This window comes from Pan paniscus, chromosome 7, assembly GCF_029289425.2.
Source record: "Pan paniscus chromosome 7, NHGRI_mPanPan1-v2.0_pri, whole genome shotgun sequence".
In the NCBI taxonomy this organism is placed as follows: domain Eukaryota; kingdom Metazoa; phylum Chordata; class Mammalia; order Primates; family Hominidae; genus Pan; species Pan paniscus.
This window is the reverse complement of record NC_073256.2, coordinates 105,527,812-105,550,138: the sequence shown is the minus strand read 5'-3', so window position 1 is coordinate 105,550,138 and position 22,327 is coordinate 105,527,812. Positions and strand designations below refer to the sequence as shown.

The window sequence follows — 22,327 nt, the reverse complement described above, 5'->3', positions numbered from 1 at the left end:
AGAGTCATTAATATGAAAATATGTCTGCATAATCTCTTTGTCAAAGGTAGAGAAGGATGACTGAATTACTCATTATAGCATGTGAGGAATGTGACTACTGTAGCAAAATGAATAGAGAACATATTCTTCAGATATAAACAAATCCTATAACTCAAACATTAAAAGTTTAGTTTACCCATCACTAGCTCCTGATTCTCCAGCCTTTGTAGAACAGTAACTGAGGAGGGTTATTGAAAACTCCTAGTGGACAAGACAATGATAAAGAGGGCCCTGTATTTCTGCCTGATTATTGGGAGAACAGTTCTGAGCACAAACACTTCATTTCAAAATTTAGCAAGTCAGAGCTGTATAATTTTTCTTTATCTAAGTGTCTTGTTGAAAAGTAGCAGATTTTGAAGCTTGTATTTTTTTTCTTAAGAATCAAATTTAATAAAGGTAATGGCAAGATAATTCAATACGATTCTTTTTTCCTCTCTGCTTAAGTAACATGAATTCCCAAAACAGTATGTGGAATAAAAATCATTACAGTTTAGATCATTTTCTATTATCATAGAAGAAAAAAAGGTACATTGTTAAAGGGGAGAAAAATTGCTGACTTTGAATACAGTAGACCTAGGTTTGAATCCTGGCTTTACCAGTGATTAGCAGTACTCCTTGTTATTTATGTAACATTCCTGAGTATCAGTTTCTTCATAGGAAAAACTTAGATGGAAGACTTTCCCTTGCATACATATTACAATGAGTGCAAACACCTAGTACAATATCTAAAACCTAGAAATTGCTTCAAGTGGTAGCATTCACTATTGTTACTGGTGTTGGAGTAACCAGCCCCCAAATGGCCACCAGTGAGCCACCTCTGGATAATTATGCCTTGGTATAATCCTCTCCTCCTGAGTGTAAGCTAGGCAAAGTGGCTCACATCTAATGAATAGACTATGGAAGAAGTAATGGTGAATCACTTCCAAGATTAGGTTATAAATGACTGCAGGTTCCAGTGCAGGCAGTCTTTCTGTCTGTCTCATCAGTCACTGTGGAGGAAGCCAGATGACATGTCATAGCCAACATGTGAAAAGAGCCCACATGGTGAGGACCACATCTCTGTCCAACAGATAGCAGGATCCAAAGCTTGCCAACACGTCCTAATTGGGCTTTGAAGCAGAGCCTCCCCTAGTCAAACCTTTTGACAGCTCCAGCCAACAGTTTGAAACCTCACAAAAATCTGATCTTGAACAACCCAGTTAAACTTCTCTCATATTTCTACCCTTAGAAATTGTAAGACTATCAGTGACTTTTGTTTTAAGCTGTGGATTTGTTATGTAGCAATGGCTAACTTAAACGATATTATCATTCTTGAAGTTGTTTATAAGTACAATTGAAAAATCGTATTTTAAAGAGTCTTTCCAAGGGTTTTCAAGTATTGAAATTTATTCTTATGTATATAACAATCTTTATTTTTTTTACTTTTCACAAAGGGATGTACGAGTAATTTAATGGCATATTTTAAAAAATCTCTATTTCTCCACAGCTAAAATAGATTTTGGTAAAAATCACTTCACTATAAGGATAACTAACAAAATAGAGCAGGACAAGGCCAGAGGGAGTGTGTGAAAATAGTCAAAGTAATTTCAGAGGGAAATTCTACCTCTGCAGAAGACATATCCCTTGCAGCAATAAACGACATAATGTAATGAATGGAATCATTCATAAACAGTTCAATTCTCATGTGTTAACCTTGACCATCCAAGGTTGTTTGATCAAAATAAAACATACTAAAACTTTCAACAATGAGAGAAGAGGGGCAAATGTTTCATCACTTTTATATGTGTTGTGGTATTCCAATGAAGAAAGTGAGAGGGGTAAAAATTATTATGGTTTGTTAGGGGAACTATTAAGAATTAAGCTACGTGTGGGTGAATAGTGACAGATGGGTTGGATAGGAAAGTATAAACCAGATTATGAAAGGTAGTTTTTAATGAGTAATTTCAACTGTAATAAGAAACTATTTTAGGATTTCGACCAATAAAGTACTGTGATAATAATGATGTTTTGTTAACACTCCATTAATATGGTATAGGATGGTAGATGTTGTCTAGCAGAGCACAGTAAATTCCTTGGAGACTCTTGTATCTCCTATGAATAGTCTGTGTTGTTGGGCATACAGTGGACAATATATTCTTGCTGTATGTTATTAAAATTCATGGAATCTTGCAGTCCATGAGCAAACATCAAAGGAAATGATAGTCCTTTTTGGTATCAACATTGATTCTTTTCTTGTTCATTTGTGTCATAAGATTACATTTATATCTTTTACGTTAGTTTAGGTGATGAAATTTATGGAAGATTGTGTGTGTGTGTGTGTGTGTGTGTGTGTGTGTGTGTGTGTGTATAATACTATAGATAGTCATACTCAGCATAGGGAAGAAAGACTTTGTATTCAAACAGACCTGGATACAAACTTGCCTGTACCACTTACCAGCTTTTAAGTTATTTACTCCAAGCCTTTATTTCTAAAAGCGCTATCTGGGGTGATTACGTCTACCTTAAAAGATTTTTGTATGAAGAGTCTGGGCCATAATGGGTACCCCATGAATGTTGCTATTATCCTTTAGTAAATGAAGCAACTGCTTCCCATTAATTAGGTTCTTTGCAATCAAGACATAATTAAAAGGAAAAGAAATCTCACAATTAGGGATTTACATCCCTTGCCTTTTTTTGAGTCAATATTTCTAATACATTTTTAAGTGTTCCTGTTTGCTGGAAGAAATTTCCAAAACTACAGTGAAGTTATTATACAAATTTATTTCCTTAGAATCTGTAAAAATTATGAAACATAAGTGCTTTATTCATTGCTCTACTTACAAACCACACACACACACACACACACACACACACGTATTTCACAAGACATTTAGGTTATGGTTCCCATCCAAGTCATGTATCCTAGAAAGAAAACATTCCTCAGAACATTTGAAATTCTTAACCACGTTGCCAGCAGAATAGTCTGCCAACTCCTAAGTGAAAACCCAGGCCTTTCAAATATTTGTTTACTAAATAAAAATAAGACAAGATATTTTGCGCACCTACACTGAAATAATTTAAATATGAATTTTAGTTACGGAATATGTGGAATAAACCACAGACGAATGTAAAGTATATCTATCATTAAAAAAAGAAATGTCCTTTAATTTTCATTTCCATTTTTATCTTGCTATTTCAGTTCTGCCTCTCTAAATCCAAACTAAAGAAAGCAGATAAGGAAGACACTTAGGTTACATCATATCCTTTTGCAAGATGCTGAAATATGTTTTAAAATTTGCTGTGTGAATACTAGGCCATGCATGAATCATCTGATTTTATTGGTATGTGCCATGTGCACGTCTATTTTAAAGTCCACTACTTTACTAAAATATTTTGATAAACTGGCTCAGTTAATCCTCGCTAATTTTGACTGCACAAATAATTACCGAATTTGTGATTTTGCATATTATTTTTTAAATTCATATTTCCTGATGAATTTAAATAAGGATAATTTATCAAGCCAAACTTTACATGTATTACATTGATTCTTAGAAAACAAATATGAGCTCAAGTTACTGCTGAAATGAGAATTGCAGAAAGGCAAACACATTTGTCTTTTCTTATTAGCATCAATAGCTTTAATCAAGCTGGGAAATCTTATTTAAAATAAATAACTCTTTGTCAGAAATTCCTGAGTTGTTGATTTCAAGCTCTGGGTAATCACTCGACAGGCCAACAGTAAATTAATGCCAAGTGTTCCACTGTCAAGTATAAGGTTCACAGTATGCTAAAAAAGAAATATATATATACAATTTTTGTTTGTCTATGAATTTTTATACATATATGTGAAACCTACTCTAAAAAATACATGATTATATTAAGGTACTAAGGTTATAATTTTTTTATATTTTGTATACTCATTTTGGTCTAGTTTTGCTATTGTATATCTTTATGAAAAAATACATGCTTGGGAGAGTATGGAAAGAGGGTTGCTTTAGAGAAAAACTAAAAATAAAAACTCTAAAATATTAATAGAAAAAACAACCTTTTCTTTTCTTTTTTTAAATATTTTTTGGCAAAACAGGCTCTTCCAGAGAAGAGCTTCACTTAGGGAAGACAGGGAAATGATCAGGAAATCTGAATGTGTCATGATAAAGTTATCACACTTCTTTACTATACTTGCTGTTGTTTATGTATTAATGTTTTATAAAAACAAATTTGTTTATAAGTTTTTAATCTCTGTACAAACACTTGAATATAGAGGGTTGTTTTCATTAGCTTTTGCTTTGTTTTCTAAAAACAGGAAATTGTTTATACCTAGGCCATCAGGTCTCTAATATAAAAAAATGAATTAGGTGGCAATGAACTGAAAATAGCAAAATTTGGAAAACAACTAAAATTCTATCTTCCCTCAACTTTTAAATTCTATTACTAATTTAATCTCCTACTTGCAGAAAATAAGCAGTTTACTTGAATATAGGTTAGTTGCTTCTATATATGTAAATATATCCAGGTGCAGAGAATCATGTTACATGGGTTTACTCTGAGGGCCATACACACCTACTCTAGTAACTCAATACACAACTATAACATCTGTAACATCTTTTCACTTGATTTCTGGTTAATTCTCTCTTGCTACTTCCTTCATATTGGAATTTGTACATCCCTTCTGTGAGGGTCTCTATTCTAGTCCTCAAGAGCTGGGAATTTAAACCCAATCATTCTCCAACATTTATTCTTCTTTAGGAAGTGGAAATGAACCAGAAAACCTATCTAAGTCTGTTTATGTGCCCAAATGAGTCTGACCACCATCCAGATCTTTAGGATCCCTCCTTCCACAGCCTATAAATACTTTCCCAGTATTTTCTTGGGGATCCATAGTCATGATTGGTTTTACTAAGTATAGAGAGGAGGTCTATCAATGTGATTAGAAGATCTTTTTTTGCTAATCGTTGCTAATCAGAATAAGGCTCCTCCCTTCCCATAGAGACAGGAAGATGAGGACTCTATCTTGCTTGATGATTACATTCCAAAGAATGGCTCCCAAATCCCAGAGAAAGACATTCCTAGGTTGTAAAACTGTCAAGAGTCTGGGATAATATGTACATCTGAAAGTAACAAAGAAAGGATTTATATTTGAAAGTTTCCTATAGTAAATGTTTTAAGAAAAGGGAAGTCTGGAGCTTATGGTCAGGAAGAAAACCTGTCTAAAGTTTAGTCAAGCTGTAGGGAAAATTAGGGCCATCTAAGATATAAGCTACCAAATGCATCTTAAATTCAATTGCTGTGTAAGTTACTCTTTATTTATGCTTTAATCAGAGTTGTTTCTTTAGTGTAGGATCAGAAGTTTTTTCAATGTAAAATAAAAAAAGTTTCTGGTGTCCAAATGTGTATGCTTAGAAAGCAGGAATTTTGTGAACAAAATACACTAATTGTTTTGCTAATTATTCCTCTCATATGCAATTGTGCAAGCATGTACTGGCTTCCAACTTTATGAAGGATTCAAAAGGCTGATAGGAAACAGAGGCCGTTCTCCGCAGCATGCAGGTAAAGACTGACCTTGAGCTTGCAGCTGGAATGCTATTTAGAAAGGCCATACCTTTTCCAGTTCTGTGTCTTTGCATGACAGTAAGCTCAATGGCCTTCCTCAAAAAGAGCCAACCCATCTCCTTGTTATGAGCCAGCCCTTATGTATAACAGCTTCGTATTAGTGGTGTTACAGTATGTCTTCAAGCAGTTTTCTTGTAGGGTAAGCTCACATCAGCAAAGTGCTTGAAAGATATAGCAGAATGCATATGGGAACTACAATCTAGATGTGTTGGTACAAGCAAATGTATGAAACATTTTATAAACTTTTGTACCATTTCCTGCTAATTATTCATTATTCATTTAAGCACAAGATTTGCAGAGAAAAGCCAATGTAAGGTACTATGTGAAAATAATGTGAAATATTTCTATATGAAATTTATATGGACAGCCTTTAAAAATTATAACCTTGAAAGTTCTAATCAAAATCCATGTTAAGTTTTCTGTTTTTGGAAATAATGAGAGTAAAATATGAAATGATCTTTACATGGAATTTGGTGATTTTGGGGTTATGGCCAACAGTAATGTAATAATGTAATAATGGTTGTTGGTCATAACCCCTAAATTCAAAAAATGATTTCAAATCATTATATCACTCTCACATACTTCCATTGCTCATTTCAACTCCTGTTTTCTGTTCCCTTCATCACTACCTTAGCCCTCATCACCTAATTCTTTGTCTACTGAAGCAGTCTTATAACTGCTTTCTTTGCCATCAGTCATTTCATATTGCATCATACTCCAATCATATTTGCATACTGAGGCCAAATTACTGTACAGCAATATCATTTCAATGTCAGACTTTCATAGTACTCTGTTATCTCCTACATAATAATCACACTCAAACCTAGCATTCAAAACTCTCCAAAACTTGAGCCCAGTATATTTCTCAACTCTGTCACTCACATATGTTTGCATAGTAACCATGTTTAACCAGTTGGTGCACTAGTTTTGGTAAAGTCAGAACTGATATTTAGATTCCTGTTCTGGCACATAACAGCCTTTTTACTTACTGCGATCCAGTGTACTGGATTTCAATTTCTTTTCATGTCATGTAGTATCTACCTCAAAAGTTTGTTGTAAGGTTTGTTGATTACAGGAATACTCGCAGTGGTAGAAGTAGTTATTGTTATTGTTACTGAAATTACCACTCTTTGCAGTAAACTATATTCTAGAAACTATGCAAAATATTTTATATACTTGATGGTGTTTAACCTACTAACAACCCTATAATAGGTGATGTCACACCCACTTTACCAATGAAGAAACTGAATTGCAGAGAGGTTAGTAGTTTACTAAATTGTATACAGTCAGTAGTTGAGTCAGGATTTTAAATACAGTATGTCTTTTATTTTTGATATATATGTAAGGTATGCAAAGTAATGATTCCGTATATAAACACTCACACAAACACACTGGGAAGTGATTACCACAATCATGTTAGTTAACGCATTGTTCATCTCACATAGTCACCATTTTTCTTTTTCTGGTGACAAGAAACACTTGAGATCTACTCTGTTAGAAAATTTCAAGTATAAAATACAATATTGTCAACTATAACCATCATGTTATACGCCAGACCCTCATAATTTATTTATCTTATAACTGACAGTTTGTACCCCAGTCTGTCTTACAGGACTTAAGTAGGGCAAAAATAATTCCATAATCACTTTCAATACTTTGCTAATGCATTCATGTTTTGGGGAAGAAGTTGTATAGTTTCTCAGATACTTTAAGAGGATTATGAACTCAAAGGAGCTCAGAGATACCGAACTACTCTCAGTTCCTAAATGAAGAACAAAGGCTTGGGTGATTTATCTTTAGAGCTCCAGGCACTCATATTTTCTGACCCAAGTAGAAAAACAATTATATGCTATGATAAATTGTTTATCAATAGCTCAATAATTCTGCATATATTTCCTTGCACATAGTAGATAATTGAAAATTTTTAGAAGAGTTTTTGTCTCATATTTGTTGCTGGTCTGGAAGTAGTGGCACATATTACCAGGATTGCCATATAAATAATAATTTGTATTATTATTTTGGAAATAAAAATAATAATATGGCAATTCAGATCAGTTCCTAAAAAGTGGCTTTGCAATTTATTATGTGATTACTTTTTTTTAAAGCAGTCAGTGAAGTTGATCTCTTTTGCACTAGCTGCAGAGAGAGGCAAGTAGGCCTCCAGAATCATCCTGACCAATCAGACTGAGCTATCCAGGGAAAAAGTGTTGCACAGATAAATCACACAAAAATAAATAACATGAAACATAACTGAGAATGTTCTTAGAATCTTAACTGAGCTCAATCGGAAACAAAAAGGGCTTTGTTTTTAGCATGGTGCAATTAACTATATCCAATCTTGCTTTTCTTCAGCAAGACTTTTATGAATTAAGTAAAGACATGTCTAATTCATTAAATGCAGATATCATATTCAAACTCTAGCCCAAAGGAATAAAAAGTATAGTTTGGCCTTGATTATTCAAATATTTTCCTAGGTTTTCTACTTTACCTGACTAACGTATACATAGGTTGTTTTAATTATATTGATTTAATCTAAAATATTTGTTTAATTAAATACTATAAATGTTTGGCACTTACATATTTCTGAAAATACTTTTTCTGATTTTGGAAGAACTGTTAAATGGCAATTTGTTTTCCTCATATTTTAAGTGCACAGTGTTTAACTGTGCCTTATTAGACATGCTTCAAACCACATCCAAACAGACAATTCTAACATTCCCAGCAAACCTCTTTAATTGCTGAATAAATATTTTGAAATATAATTTAAAAAGTGAAGTTCTGTGTACTATACCTATTTCTTCTAATTGTAGCAATACTGTTTTTTTTTTCTAATTTTGTAAAAAAAAAAAAAAAAATCTCCAGGACTTTCAGACTTAATTAAAAGTAAGAAGCAATGAAAATGATAAAAGCTCTTTGAGCAGCCAAATTGGACTGAGGAATTTTTATGAACTGAATTGTGTTCATAAAAATGTTGTGGTTAAAGCCACAAAATTCATAGGTTGAAGCTTTAACCCTCCAATCTGATAGTATTTGGAGATCAGGCCTTTGAGAGATAATTAGGGTTGGATGAGGTCACGAGAATAAGGTCCAGTTAATGAGATTAGTTTACTTATAAGAAGAAACACCAGCAAGCTTCCTTTTTCTCTCTGTTTACGAAGTGAGTATGCACAGAGAAGCTGGGCATTGAAGAAGTCAGGAAGAGAGCCCTTGCCAGAACCTGACCATGCTGGTGCCCTGAGCTCAGATTTCTGGCCTCCAGAACTATGAGAAAGTACATTTTGGTTGTTTAAGCCACACAGTATGTGGTATTTTGTTATGGCATCCAGGGCAGACTAAAACACTTCCTAAGTTTTAAAATATTAAGTTTATTATTAGTTCAGTGGAAAAAAGAAATACTATTATTACAGATGCCTACAAAGAGCTCCTATGCAGCAGCTGTGTTCTTTGAAGGTGGCTTGACAGGGTGGCCATTGTCTCCTAGGATGCTCAGTAGAGCCTTGAAAAGATGTTTAGGTCTAAGGAAAAAGTGGAGAAGTGCGTTTTCTTAGCACACTAAGTTCTTGGTTGTGGACCTGGACTATATGGGGGCTTACATAAGTTTCTGCTATTTACTGTGTAACTTTGGTCAAGTCCCATTGTCAATGAAAGTCATAGTTTCTCAGTCTGTAGAATGGTAATAATAATGAAACCTAATTAATATGGCAGAGAGTAGATAAACTAACACATTAAGTACCTAGTACTCTACTTGGCACGTATGACTATTAACTGATATTTCATTCTATCACTTGCATAACATATTATAAAAACTATTTTTTTAATTCTGCAAGTGTTGGGGCATAATAATAGTCCTGTGTACAACAAAAGACTTCAAAGGTCTGAGCATATATAAAAATAAATTGGTTTGTCATCAAATAAATCTCAATAAAATGTATCTGACACACATGTAAATGCTACTCACAAGTGCATTGCAAGAAATTTACTCATCAATGCTAAGTAAAAATGATTGCAATAAACATTTTTCATAGTCAAACTATGTCTGACTCAATTGGGGAAAAGCATTTAGAGAAAGGACTGAGGGATGGTTCTATAGTTTGAGGCACTAGGGGAGCAGCCCAGCCTAGGTGGAATGTTGAGGGCAGGGATGGTGGGCAGGGAGAAGGCAAGAGAGAGCACTTTGAGATACTGGAGGCTCCATGGAAGAGCAGTAGTGTCAGAAAGAGATGTGTGAAAATCCACCCAAGATCAGCTTCTCTCAGCTTCTGTATTGCAAAGCTATGACCTAACTCTTTTTAGGTGACCTGTGCCCCCAGGATGCAAATACCAACTCTGCCTCTAATGGGCTGGCTGACTGAGCAAGTTCCATAGCCTCTGAGAGCTTTACTGGTAAAGCAGGAGTAATGATGTTTAGGTCATGATGTTTCAGTAACAAGTTCAGTGACATTTATAGTTCATAATAGATGCTGAATAAATAGTATTTCTTTTATGTTATTTTTTCAGACCCGTCTGTCAGACTTCTCTGGCTCTCTGGCAGGAACCACGTTTTCCTGACCACCAAGAGAGTGGCCCTCTTTTCAGCGAAGTGCAAAGAGAGTAATAGCATAGGTACAACAAAAGTATCAAGTTTTTCAGATTTGAAAAAACACAGGAGACAAGAAAATAGATGATATGTCTACCTCTGGAAATTTTCAATCACAGACGTTCCTTCAGACCAAGAGTTATACCAAGCCTTTTGGGTTTTGTAGAGGGGATTGGAATGGACAATATTTTAATCTCTTGTTTATTTCAGAAGTGCTGTATAAACACTCACATGCTTCAAAGTAGCTTCCTTTCTACTGTATTTTTCAGTTTTTTCTTAGAATCACCTCTTAATCCTAACCAAATGGAGAGGAGATAGAGTGCTAAAATACCCCATAGCATTTATCTATTGCTAAATAAAAAATTACCCCAAAATCCAGCAACTTAAAACAACAATTTATTATCTCACATGGTTCTGAAGGTTAGAAATCCAGGAGCAGCTTAGCCAGGTGGTTCTGGCTAGGGTTATTTCATGGATATCCATGTTGGCCGGGGCTGCACTCATATGAAGGGGTTGGAAAATTCACTTCCAAGCTAACTCATATGGCTGTAGAGGAGGCAGGGGTCGGGGGAGGAGGGGAGAGAGAGAGAGAGATAAGATGGAAGTCATGGATGTATCGTATGACCTCGCCTTAGAAATCAAATACCATCACTTCTGCCATATTTTGCCGTGGCAAACTGATAAAACCCTGATACAATGTGAGTGTGAGATCAGGAGGTGAGGATCACTGTTGTCATCTCGGAGGCTGGCTCCGACATATCTCTTTAGCTTCTCAACTAGAGAAACCAACTGTACACATAGTCTGATAGGTCTGCAGGTTGAGAAGACCTATTCCATCCTATCTATCCACTAAGCACTGGAGAAATTTCTACTAATCACATGTTTGGTGATGATTTCTGATTTTATTTCTAGATATGGACTGTACTATTTTAAGTATTTATATATTTAAAATTAGAAATCTGTTCAAATTTATTCTGTCAGTCTTTTAACCTACAAGTGAATATTAAGAGCATCAGAAGTTTTCAGGGCAATTATGGTATGTGTTACAATCAAGTTATATATGAAAGGCCAAGTATACACAGATGTAGAGGGACAGAATTGACCTGGGAATTTGGAGAAGGCTTCATGGAGGAGATGACTTTGATTTTTCTTTTAAAATATTAACAAGATCTTGCACAATTGACAGAGGCAAGATAGAAGATATATATTAGGGAAAAAAATGCTGAGTTTCAACAAGTTTTAGAAGACAGCATGCAAAGATAAACTTTGCAAAGCTCCAACACTAGGGGAAACTGTAATTCATTGAAACATACATATTTGATAAAAGTGTAAGCAAGGCAAAATATACCAAAATACATTTAACAAAAATGTAAGCAGTGCAATGAGAAATTCGGAACTCGGGGTAGTGATGACCTCTTGAAGTAATGGAGGAGCCAAAGTTTTGGGATCACAGAAACTTCAGAGAGAGATTCAGTGATGCTTGTGATATCCAAATATTTTAGTAGGATTATAAATGTTCCATAACAATTTGTATGTATAAAATATTACATGATCATTTTTTAACATTCAGGATATGTCCGCGGAGAAGACAGTATCTGAAAATGCATGGAAGGGTGAAGGAACTTGGAATAAAATATAGACATAATTATGACAAAGAAATGACAAATAATTCATTATCCTTCATAATATAGTTTAATATTCTAACATTGTATTGGACTATACAAAGGAAAGGAGATTATAGATACAATTGAAAGCAACAAACTCAAAACTCAAAATCTTGCAAAAGAAGCAAGTACTATTTCTGTATTAAGAACCAAGAGACTGATTTCTCCTTTGTTGCCTGCTTGGTGATAAAATCAAGGCATATTACAATTAAGGATTTTGAATAATGTGAATTAATGATAAGTTACAGCAGCAGTTATTATTTTCATCATTCGGAAAGAGGTCCAGTGCATTTTAATTGTCTGAAGCTCGTCATGTGCCAACAACTTTTGTTCCTAGTGGAATTCAAATCACAGGGCAGTACTTTATTGAACAACTTACCCTTTTAAACTATTGTGAAGCTGCAAGTAAGGTTTAATTACATTATTGCCAATCATCTGAAGAATGGTAATTACTTGGAGCCCTTGGCCAATGTTTCTGATTAAAAGTGCTGTAGAGTACTCAACAGGTCGTAAGTTCATATCCTGGTCCTATTAATTTTCTTCTAAAGCCTTACTTTATTCCTGAGACAAGGAATGACTCCACCCTTGGAAACAATGCTTAGGAAAATATGAATGATCTGAAGCAAACAGATACATGAAACAGAATGGCTTTGGCTGTTATGACCTCTTTGCTATTATGTCTGTGTTGTTTTTGTCTTTTTGTATTCCTCTTTCTAGCCAAAAATGAAAAAAAAAACAAAACTGAGAGCAAGAGACTATTTTCTTGTGAGAGGTTTGAAGTACCTTTAATAATTCAGCTAGGCTCCTAGCCAAAATTTTAGTTTTGACTGAAAGCAATATTTATCTGCATAAGAGTAAGACTGACTTCCTATGTGTTTAGGAACAGAGCAGGGTCTGTTTTTTCTAGTGAAGGGAACCTGATATGCAAGGAGGAGGGGATGAAGTTTGGAATTTTTTTTTTTCCCTGTGAAGATTAAAACAAGATATAATCCCTGTAAGTCCACATTGGGACTGTCTGACCAAGAAGTTGCATCAGTTTTGCTAAAAGAAGGCCAGGAGTTTCTGAAGCTATTTTCTGAGTCAGCACTGTCTTCTGACTGAGTTCATGTGTGACTAGCTGTTCATGGTGAACTTGAATACCAATTCCTGAGTTTTCTGCTGTTCGTTAGACTGCCTGGGCTTCTTTTGCTCCTTTGTCTGCTTGATAAATCTTTGTTTTGCCATTCGGTCTGCTCTTGGTGAAAATATCCTTTCACTTAGCCCATTGATAGCATACTCCAGCCAAAATTGACCCATGTTTTCTGGGTGTGGGCATGCTCCGAAGCTATCCTTCTTCCACTTAACATGTTATTTAGGGTAGCAGTAAGCCACATGGTTATCAGATTTGTATTTTAACTAAGGTGTCTCTGATTTGAAATTACAAAGATGTTCATTTTAGCATTGGGATTAGATGTTCCATATCTAAAAATGAATATAGCTTCTTTTCTTTCCAATCATCCTCTCACCTGTGAGTGCCCCCTAAGGCACAATCCTTAGTAGTCTTCTCCCTAAATTACATACTTCCAAACACTGTCATAGTTATGTAACTCTTCATGAATAACTTCCTCCTTCCTTCTGTTTTCTTTTTTTTCTTCCTCCTATGACTATGATGTTCCCTAGACAACCCCCAGTAACCGTGCTCTATTAGTATTTTTAATCAGGTAGACCACAGGAAGTACTGTCAATGGCTCATTTTTGCTATGCTAATGTCATATGAAGAGTCAGTCTCATGATCTCATCTATTCCTCTGTGACAGACTACTCCAGAGTAGAAAAAATGTTGGTTTTTTGCCTGGCTTTTGGGTTCAAAAAATAGTCTTCTGAAGGCAATTATTATAGTACATTATAAAAGTGGTTGGAAAGGAGTTTTCATAGAAATGATGCTTGAAATTATTAAATATTTGCATTTGTGGCAAGTATTCATGTGAAATATTAGCCTTCATGTTCAATCACATTAAACTTTTCACTTAGAAACATAACCCTTAGAAATGTAACAGCCCCAGCTATTTGATACACCACGTTGTCCAACTAAATTTTTAGCATTAAAAATATAGATGTAAGACCACCTTTTTCTCCCATAATGCATATGGTTATGATGATCCAGGATTGAACAAAATGTAGAAGTCATCAACGGGGTTGATTGCATAAAATCACACCAAATATCTCTGCAGAGTTTTTACTCAATAGATTTCACTGTACAAGTTTACCACAGGTGGAAATTTTCAGTGATAAACAGCAGCTCTTAAGATAAATGTATTTTGTTCAGATTACGTATGAAAAGATTAGAATTGGTATTTATAGAGCTAGGACTATAATTCTAGTTAGTATGACTAATAGCCTATAGATTTTATTTTACATTATTGTGTTTCTTTATTCTATGCCAGCAAAAAAATAAAGCTTTAGTCTAGGAGTCAAAATATCTTGAGTCCCAATCTCAGCTCTTTGCTGTTCCTGACAAGACTTGTCATCTTCATGCCTTAATTTACTCATCTTTGTAAAAGTAAGGACAGTATCTGCCCTATATTTTTTACTAAGTTGTTAGAATCATATTAAATATGAGACATATAAAAGTAAGATGTTTCACATTATGCGTTTCATAATTAGAAGAGTATTTTGACAGGAGTACTATCAGTTTCCAATGCTGCTGCTCTTCAACATTTATTCTTTGTTCTTCCCTTTTGGATTCTAAATCTCTGTGACTTTATCACCACCACCTCTTCCCTTGACCCTTTTTTGAAAAAAGGATATTGGATTTTTGCCAGTAGGAAAGCCAGTGATGAAACCATACAAATAGTTGAAGGAAAGAGTACCTCCTATTTTTCTTGGGTAAAATGTTGATAGTACCAAATTGTCCTTATCAATTCTGTATTTGGATATTAGTTACAAAAACTTATTTTCTTCTTGTTCACACAGGAAATGACTTATTTCTTGTAGCAGTTCATGAACTGGGACATGCTCTGGGATTGGAGCATTCCAATGACCCCACTGCCATCATGGCTCCATTTTACCAGTACATGGAAACAGACAACTTCAAACTACCTAATGATGATTTACAGGGCATCCAGAAGATATATGGTAGGTTACTACTGTTTCAATTTGCTTAATCCTATAGTGAAGTCCAGAATTTCTGCTGTGTTTTCTTCTTTGAGATAGATGCTCTAAGTATAAGACAGATGACTACAGAAAAAGTATGTAGCTGGCCTACTGGCAAAATTATTCTATCAACTGAATTTTGTTGGCAAAGGTCCCAGGTATCTTAATGTATAGATTATGGGAACATGTTAAGCACTGATGAAATTTTCTTACTTACTGAGTTTGGTTGAAAAACCTGCAGTTACGGCAAAGTTCTAATAAACTTTAGTTTTTAAAATTCAAGTAAAAATATGTAATAAATGAATGTAACAAAAAAAACAAGGAAAAATATAAGACTTTCATATATAAAATGCTGAGACTTTTCTACAAACTGACAGATTGACTCACAGTTTGTGAGATTTGATGTTAGGTATTTCCTAGACAAAACACTTTTGAAGGCCCACAAAATACCCTTATGTGATAGATGCAAGAAATTGACCCCAAAGTCATATAATGATTTATTGACCTAGAGTAAGAGTTAACAAACAAGGGAGTGAAATTAACAAGTGGTGAAGTTTATTAATACAGAGTACAAAACAAATTTTTAGTATAGTAATGTCATTTTTATTCACTCAATGAATGCAAATTAACAGAAAAGGGGAAAGACTATTATGCATATTTACTATAATCCTAACTTCCTCATACAACCATTGACCTTTATAAAGACATTTATTTCACACACAGTTGCAAAGAACTTGACATTTATAATTTACATATAGCAAATATGCTTTACTAAATTAATGAAGTGAAGCTTTTGTTTTTATGATACAAAGACAAATGTGTGCTATCTGTATGTTAATATCCAGTATCCAGAAGATGTCTTTTGCATTTTCAAGCAGCATAGTTTAAGTTCACTAATTCGTTTTTGCATTCATTAGTTTTTTTTTAATTTTAATAACTCAGTGGTAAGTATTCTCTCAGGGTTAAAATAGATTTGTAAAAAAAGGTCAATTTTTGTGCTGCTCTTTAGTTTACTGGGATACCAAGAAGAGAGAAATGTCTGACTCAGTACTAAATATCTCTTATGTTGAATTGAGCTATCCTATTTCTAAGTGTGTGTCATCAGAAATTCTTCTTAAGTGGTTCACTGAAAGAAGTCTCTTTCTCATGACCTCATGAATTAGTAGTCTAGACTGAAGGTCTGCAAAAGAATATTCTTCCCATACCTAAATATTAAGTGCAAACAGCTTTACATTTCTTTTTAAAAACATAAATCTCTTGAGAATGATGCTTTACATCTGTACCAAATTACATGTGTAAACTTTGGCTTGATTTAGAAGCCTCTTTTGAGAAATACTTCTTCACATTAATATTTTACTGGTGATATTTTAATCAATAGGTATTTTAGATTCACGACTATGAATCTAAACACTCTTCCAGCAATTTGTCAAAATATTTCATTAGAAGAAAACAGTGAAAATCAATAAAAGAATATCAAATAGTTTTGACACATTGGATAGAATAAACTTTGCTTAGTTAACGTTTATCTTTTGGAAGTATTTGAATAGAATCATTATCTATCGAAATCTAGGATTAACTTTGTTGGAGCTTACTTACATGGCTCCAGTATTCCTTTTCATTTATTTATTATTTATACACCACCTACTTCCAAAAAAGATCTGAAGGCAGCTTTCCCAAAAATAACTGTGGTGAAGCTATGAAAAATATTATTAAAAATTAACAAAGAAAACCTAGCTACCTGGATCCAGAATCTAGCATGATAAGGACAGTTTCAGATAGGCTTGGCAATGCTTTTTTGGGTAAGATATTTTGTTTTTTTCAGAAAATATACGATCTTAAAGACCTCTTAGTTCACTTAGTCTGTGCCCTCTGCTGATAAGTGATTGTTCTCTGTAGCATATTTTCCAGCTCTATTCCAGTTTTAAGTGAGCCAAGCACTGTCCTCATATTTTCAAAAGGTCCACCTGACAAGATTCCTCCACCTACAAGACCTCTACCGACAGTGCCCCCACACCGCTCTATTCCTCCGGCTGACCCAAGGAAAAATGACAGGCCAAAACCTCCTCGGCCTCCAACCGGCAGACCCTCCTATCCCGGAGCCAAACCCAACATCTGTGATGGGAACTTTAACACTCTAGCTATTCTTCGTCGTGAGATGTTTGTTTTCAAGGTAGGAGACTGTGATTTTTTTTTTTTTAACAGTAGATCAAGTGTCTAGTGTTGCTTTAGAAAACAAGTTCTCATTCATTCTAACACTACCTTCCCAGCCCTCTCACAGTTAGAAAGTTCAAAAAAAGCATTTTAAAAAATAAATGCACAAATGGGCTTAAATGTCTAGCAGAAGATTGCTGTAACGTTCTATTTTGGGAATGCATTCGTGTCAGCAGAAGCTAAAATGCCTAAAATGTGAGGGTAAAAAAAAATGCTGCATGTTATGAAGAGATAAAATAGCATAATTTGAATCATGAATAGGAACTAATAGGGATGATTTGCTTGGGAGCTTAGCCACTTCCAGGCATACTGCAGCTATTGTATCTTTGGTTTACATATCTTTATGAGATCCCTGTAATTTCATTTGACCAGTAAAGCATTGTTTTACAGGAAGAGCATTGATCATTTTGTTTGGGGTCCACGGGTAGCCATTTGAGTTAAATCTCCTCTATGAGGCTATCATTTTGACTTTACATATGAATGTTATTGTTTTGATATTGTTAGTCAGGCAGTTATATCTAACTAATTTATATTATTTTTTTAAAAGGCTACAAGCTGAAACTAATTTTACATTTGCAAAAATACTTTTAATGTTGGGGTCTCAGAAAATAACACTAATAAACAGTATATCAAAAGTAAATTATGTGATATTGGAAGGTGAATATAATACTGAAAAATAGTTTTCCCCTCAGTATTTGTAAGCCAGTCTTAAAGATTAAGAAAGTAAGTTTGTATGTTGGCAGTAGAGTATTAAAAGAGCCACATTTTGCCAATATTATTTATTTTAAAATAAAACAATGTGCTGTCAGTTTTGGTGGACATAAATCAATAAATAATCCAATGCTGTTCTACTTACATACTGTCTATGTAATTTTCTGTCCACCAGAAGCTATCATTTAAAAATACAGATTTCATATAATTTTAACTAGATAAAATACTCTATTTTCTTTTTTGAAAAATAAGATCTGGATTCGATATAATATGCATAAAAGCATCATGCTTTCCAGGAAAAAAATCAATGTGTTTCTTCAAGCACATGAATAGATTTTTGAATTCTATAAATGCCCTGCAATACGTAATTTGATATCGCCATTCTATTTCAAGTAGTTTAATAAACTTAGATTCAAAGAGTAAAGAAAATCTTACTTTTGTTACTCATTGTGTTACTCTGTGTTACTCATATTGTCACTCATTGTGGCTAAGCCCACAGCAACTAGTTGAAATGAACTCAAAGTGCAATCTTTTGTTTATTCTAAAAGACACCTGATGAAAACTGAAGGGTTGGCAGAATTTCAACATTGCAGGCTTTATACCTTGATACCATAATAATAACACCAAAGCATCAAGCTTATCTGAGAATATGATGTGAAATTGACTCTGGGTACATTATTTTTTCATTATTCCTGTCTATCTAAGTAGGTTGCTGATTTCAGAGGAGCCTGGTGTCTTCATATCTAGTGATCGCTTTCAACAGCCTCTTTGCTCTGCACATTGTAAAAGTTTAGTAAGTGCTGTTGACTAACAAAATAAGGTCCTGTGATCACTGGTTCCTGAAATCAGGAACTGATAAAAAGTACATGGATCAGACTCTCAAGTAGAATGCAATAGCTGCTATTTCCAATATCAAAACAGGTATATAAAAATATAACTAAGGCCTGCTTCCCTAAACTCTGAGGTTATCTTGAATTCCTTTATCAAAATCCCTGACAGGACAGAGTTTCTAAAATCTGCCCAATTTTCATTTTGTCAATAATTCCAAGAATTATTGCTTTCTTTCTAAGAATAATTTCTCTGGAAGATAACATCTTCTAATAGGCATTTTGTTCTTTGTAATATCCATTTGCCTAGAGAACGTTTTGTCACATAATTTCATACTTTTTGTTTTTATCTCATTTTTGATAAAATGTGTCTGTGTGTCCAGTGTACTTTCCTAGGCATCAAGAATGTGTGAATGGAAACTAGCATCCTGTCTGCACAGCTCACATTTCAGGAATGAAGACAAACTTGAACATTAATACTTTTAATATGTAAGAGTAAAAGTAATGACACTGAAACAAAGATAAAGTACTGAAGTCTAATCAAACAGGAAATTTTACTGAGATTGGAGTTGTAATGAATTTTGAGACAAAATTTCTAGGCATGTTAAAGAAGTGGGTGGTACAGCAATAAGTTTACGTATGGAGGGAGAAAAAACAGACATGTTACTATCTAGTATAAAGTGATAATCTTATAATTCAGACATATGCAACATTGGATAGATGTAAAGAAAGCATGATTGAATGATATCTGGCTCTTAGCTAATAGTTGTCACAGATTGGATAACCATTATGTGTCTCTGACCTCATAAAAACACTGAAAGATGGGTAACATTCTGTTCTACAAATTTAAAAATGAAAGTCAGAAAAGTTTTTTTGAAACACTTCTGAGAGGTAGTCAGTAGCTGAACACAGATCTACTTGATTCCAAAACCTATGTTTTCCCCACTAAACTTTTTACTTTGTTACCTGAAATAATTGAGAAAAGTTTCAAAAGAAAAGTAGACTTTCAACTATATTTTGAAATGGTAAGTATTCAAGAAATATTTATTGCACTCATACTGTAGGCTAGATATTATTTTAGGCACTGGCTATGTAGCAGTAAACAAAATAGGCTACACTTGGGTTTCTTGCAAATTACATTCTAGTCTTCAAGGTGGACACGTGGGTGAAAGGCTTCATACAGAGGTTCCACTTGTGAATGTCACAGAAGGATATGAGAACGCTTACATATGACAGAGCCTGGAATTCTGTTTTTCAGTGCCAATGACTGCTTATTGGTCTCCTAATTTCTCCTCTATACTTACTTAGTCTAGACTGCCTTTACTTCTAAATTAATGTCATTACCCCATATCTGATCTTTCTGCCGTTTCAACATTTCTTCAATATACACATCATTATTTTTCATATTTTGCTCCTTATTGACTGTCTCTTCAAATATTTTTAGTATTGCTCATTGTTTGATCTCACTCTTATTAATATAAGTTGATTTTCTACTTTTGTTTATTACAAACTCTACACAATTTAGAAGCGTCTTCATCTCCTCAACCCTTGCCCATCAACACTTATTTTCTCCTAAATTTTAATGTCTGGGGGTAGCTTCTTGAGTCCTGCCTATCCAAATATTCCCTCCTCAGCATCTTCCTGATGTCCCATCTTCTCTGGTTGATTCTCTCTAGTGATTTTTATATTTATCCTCTATATTCAGTTAGTGTGTTATTAATTTCTGTCTTCTGTAATTATTTCTTATTGAAATGTGTTCCTCAACAAGATTTTTACTTCTCCAGAGCAGAAGGTGGTTCACGTGACCTTCATAGTGCTCAGTGCTAATGAATAGGGATGTCACTGTAAGAATTGCATAATCAAACTGTGACCAATATTATTTTTATACAATGATAGTCAGCCTAAATGAAATCCCTGAAGCATTTTATTTTGGTAAGTTGTTATTCCTTGCCCAAAGATTTCAATGAGTATTATTTACGTAAATTCTGTATGTGTGATTTTTAAGCCAAAAATAAAAAAATCTAGATGTAAGCAAAAGGTAATATCATAAGGTAATTTTGTTTTCTTGTAAGAAGCCTTTCTTTATAATAGGACTTTCAGCGTAATGCTTTTTGGTTGTGAGCCTCTTCTCAGAGGATTTGATTTACATTGTACTTTCCAGGCATCCATTTATTTAAAGTGAGTTCACCTAGATATGTGTTTCTGTAGGAGGTGGGATATGTATCTACATACATACATACACACAGACACACACAGACAGACACACACACACACACACACACACCCTTCTGTCCTTATGCATGAAAAATTTAAGCCATTCAGCTTTATAATCTTTAGAGAATGTAAACCACCTAATCCAAGGAAATGAGAATCAAAACAAAATGCCAAAGAAGAGAGAAACAAAATAACAATAACAAAAGAAGCTTTGTCCTTACCCTAGAAAAGGTGATTTTAATACTACTCCTTGAAGAGTGTAAGCTGTTGTAACTAAGCTGACAACAGCAAGATCTGATTGTTCAAATGAATACTCTCAAAGCACCTTTGGACTACAAGATAAGAACATTGAATATTGTAGTTATTTTGTTGTGTAAAAAAAGCAGAAGGCAAGAATTAGCCAAAGTTGTACAGAACATATTTCAGTACACAATATTTCACTATGTATGAATGAATGCATATAGTGGTAACTATATTCTTTTGAAGCTGGAAATAGGAAAAATTGTATACAGCACCAGGAGTTCCTTTAGTGTCAAAAAAAAAAAAGGATAGTTGCCTTTCATTACTGACCAGTTCTTTAAGAGGAGTAAGCAAAGGCTAGTACTTTACACTAGAACTAGAAAGGTTAATTTAAAGAGGCAAAGCTGTCGTGGAACAGTATTCAAAGAAGTATAGTAAATGTCTTTCCAGTTAATCTAGAAGAGCAAGTCTCATGGCTCTGTGTCAGGAAAGAATTTCATCATTTACCCAAAAAAAGTGAAGCCAAAGCAGATATCATTTGTTTTTTTCCTTTGTCTAATTCTTATCTGTTCATTTATCACACACTGTTTATTCTTAGATGTGACCATCTTCATTTACGACCACCTTCTTAATTCTACTGAAGAATCATAGTTCAAGTAAATACGGAGTATGGCTCAATTTCATTTGCCAAGGTGGTTTTGTTTCATAAACATCACATAACATCTTAATTATTGTAGTATCCCCCAGATTGGTTTTTTTGCTTCCTCCCTTGCTGCCTCCTTTCAGTCTGTTGTCAATACTGCATACTGAATGACATTGTAAAACAATGCATCAAATCATACCACTGCACTGCTAAAAACTCTTCAATAACTGACTTGAATAAAAGCCAAAGTTATTTCAGTTGCTCACAAGGCTACATGATCGGCCCATTTCCCCATACCTCTCTGATCTTACCTCCTCTATCTTATTTTGCTCATTTTTACTCACAGAACTCCAGCCACACTTCTCCTCCCAGTTGTTTCTGGAACATTTCAAACACTCATGGCTCTACAGGCCTTTCCCTGTCAATACGAAATATTCGCTTATTTTCCAGATTTTTACTGCAGTATGTAGAGCAGCAGAAGG

General features: G+C 34.3%; 1 protein-coding gene across 1 annotated transcript in view; it reads left to right on the top strand.

Annotated features, from left to right (window-relative positions):
* Window positions 1–22,327, top strand: part of MMP16 (matrix metallopeptidase 16) — a 290,162-nt gene that overhangs the window by 188,654 nt on the left and 79,181 nt on the right. Inside the window, exons 5-6 of the mRNA XM_003821149.7 lie at window positions 14,820–14,981; window positions 16,958–17,169. Coding sequence (XP_003821197.3) covers window positions 14,820–14,981; window positions 16,958–17,169 — 374 coding nt within the window. The remainder of the gene's footprint in view (window positions 1–14,819; window positions 14,982–16,957; window positions 17,170–22,327) is intronic.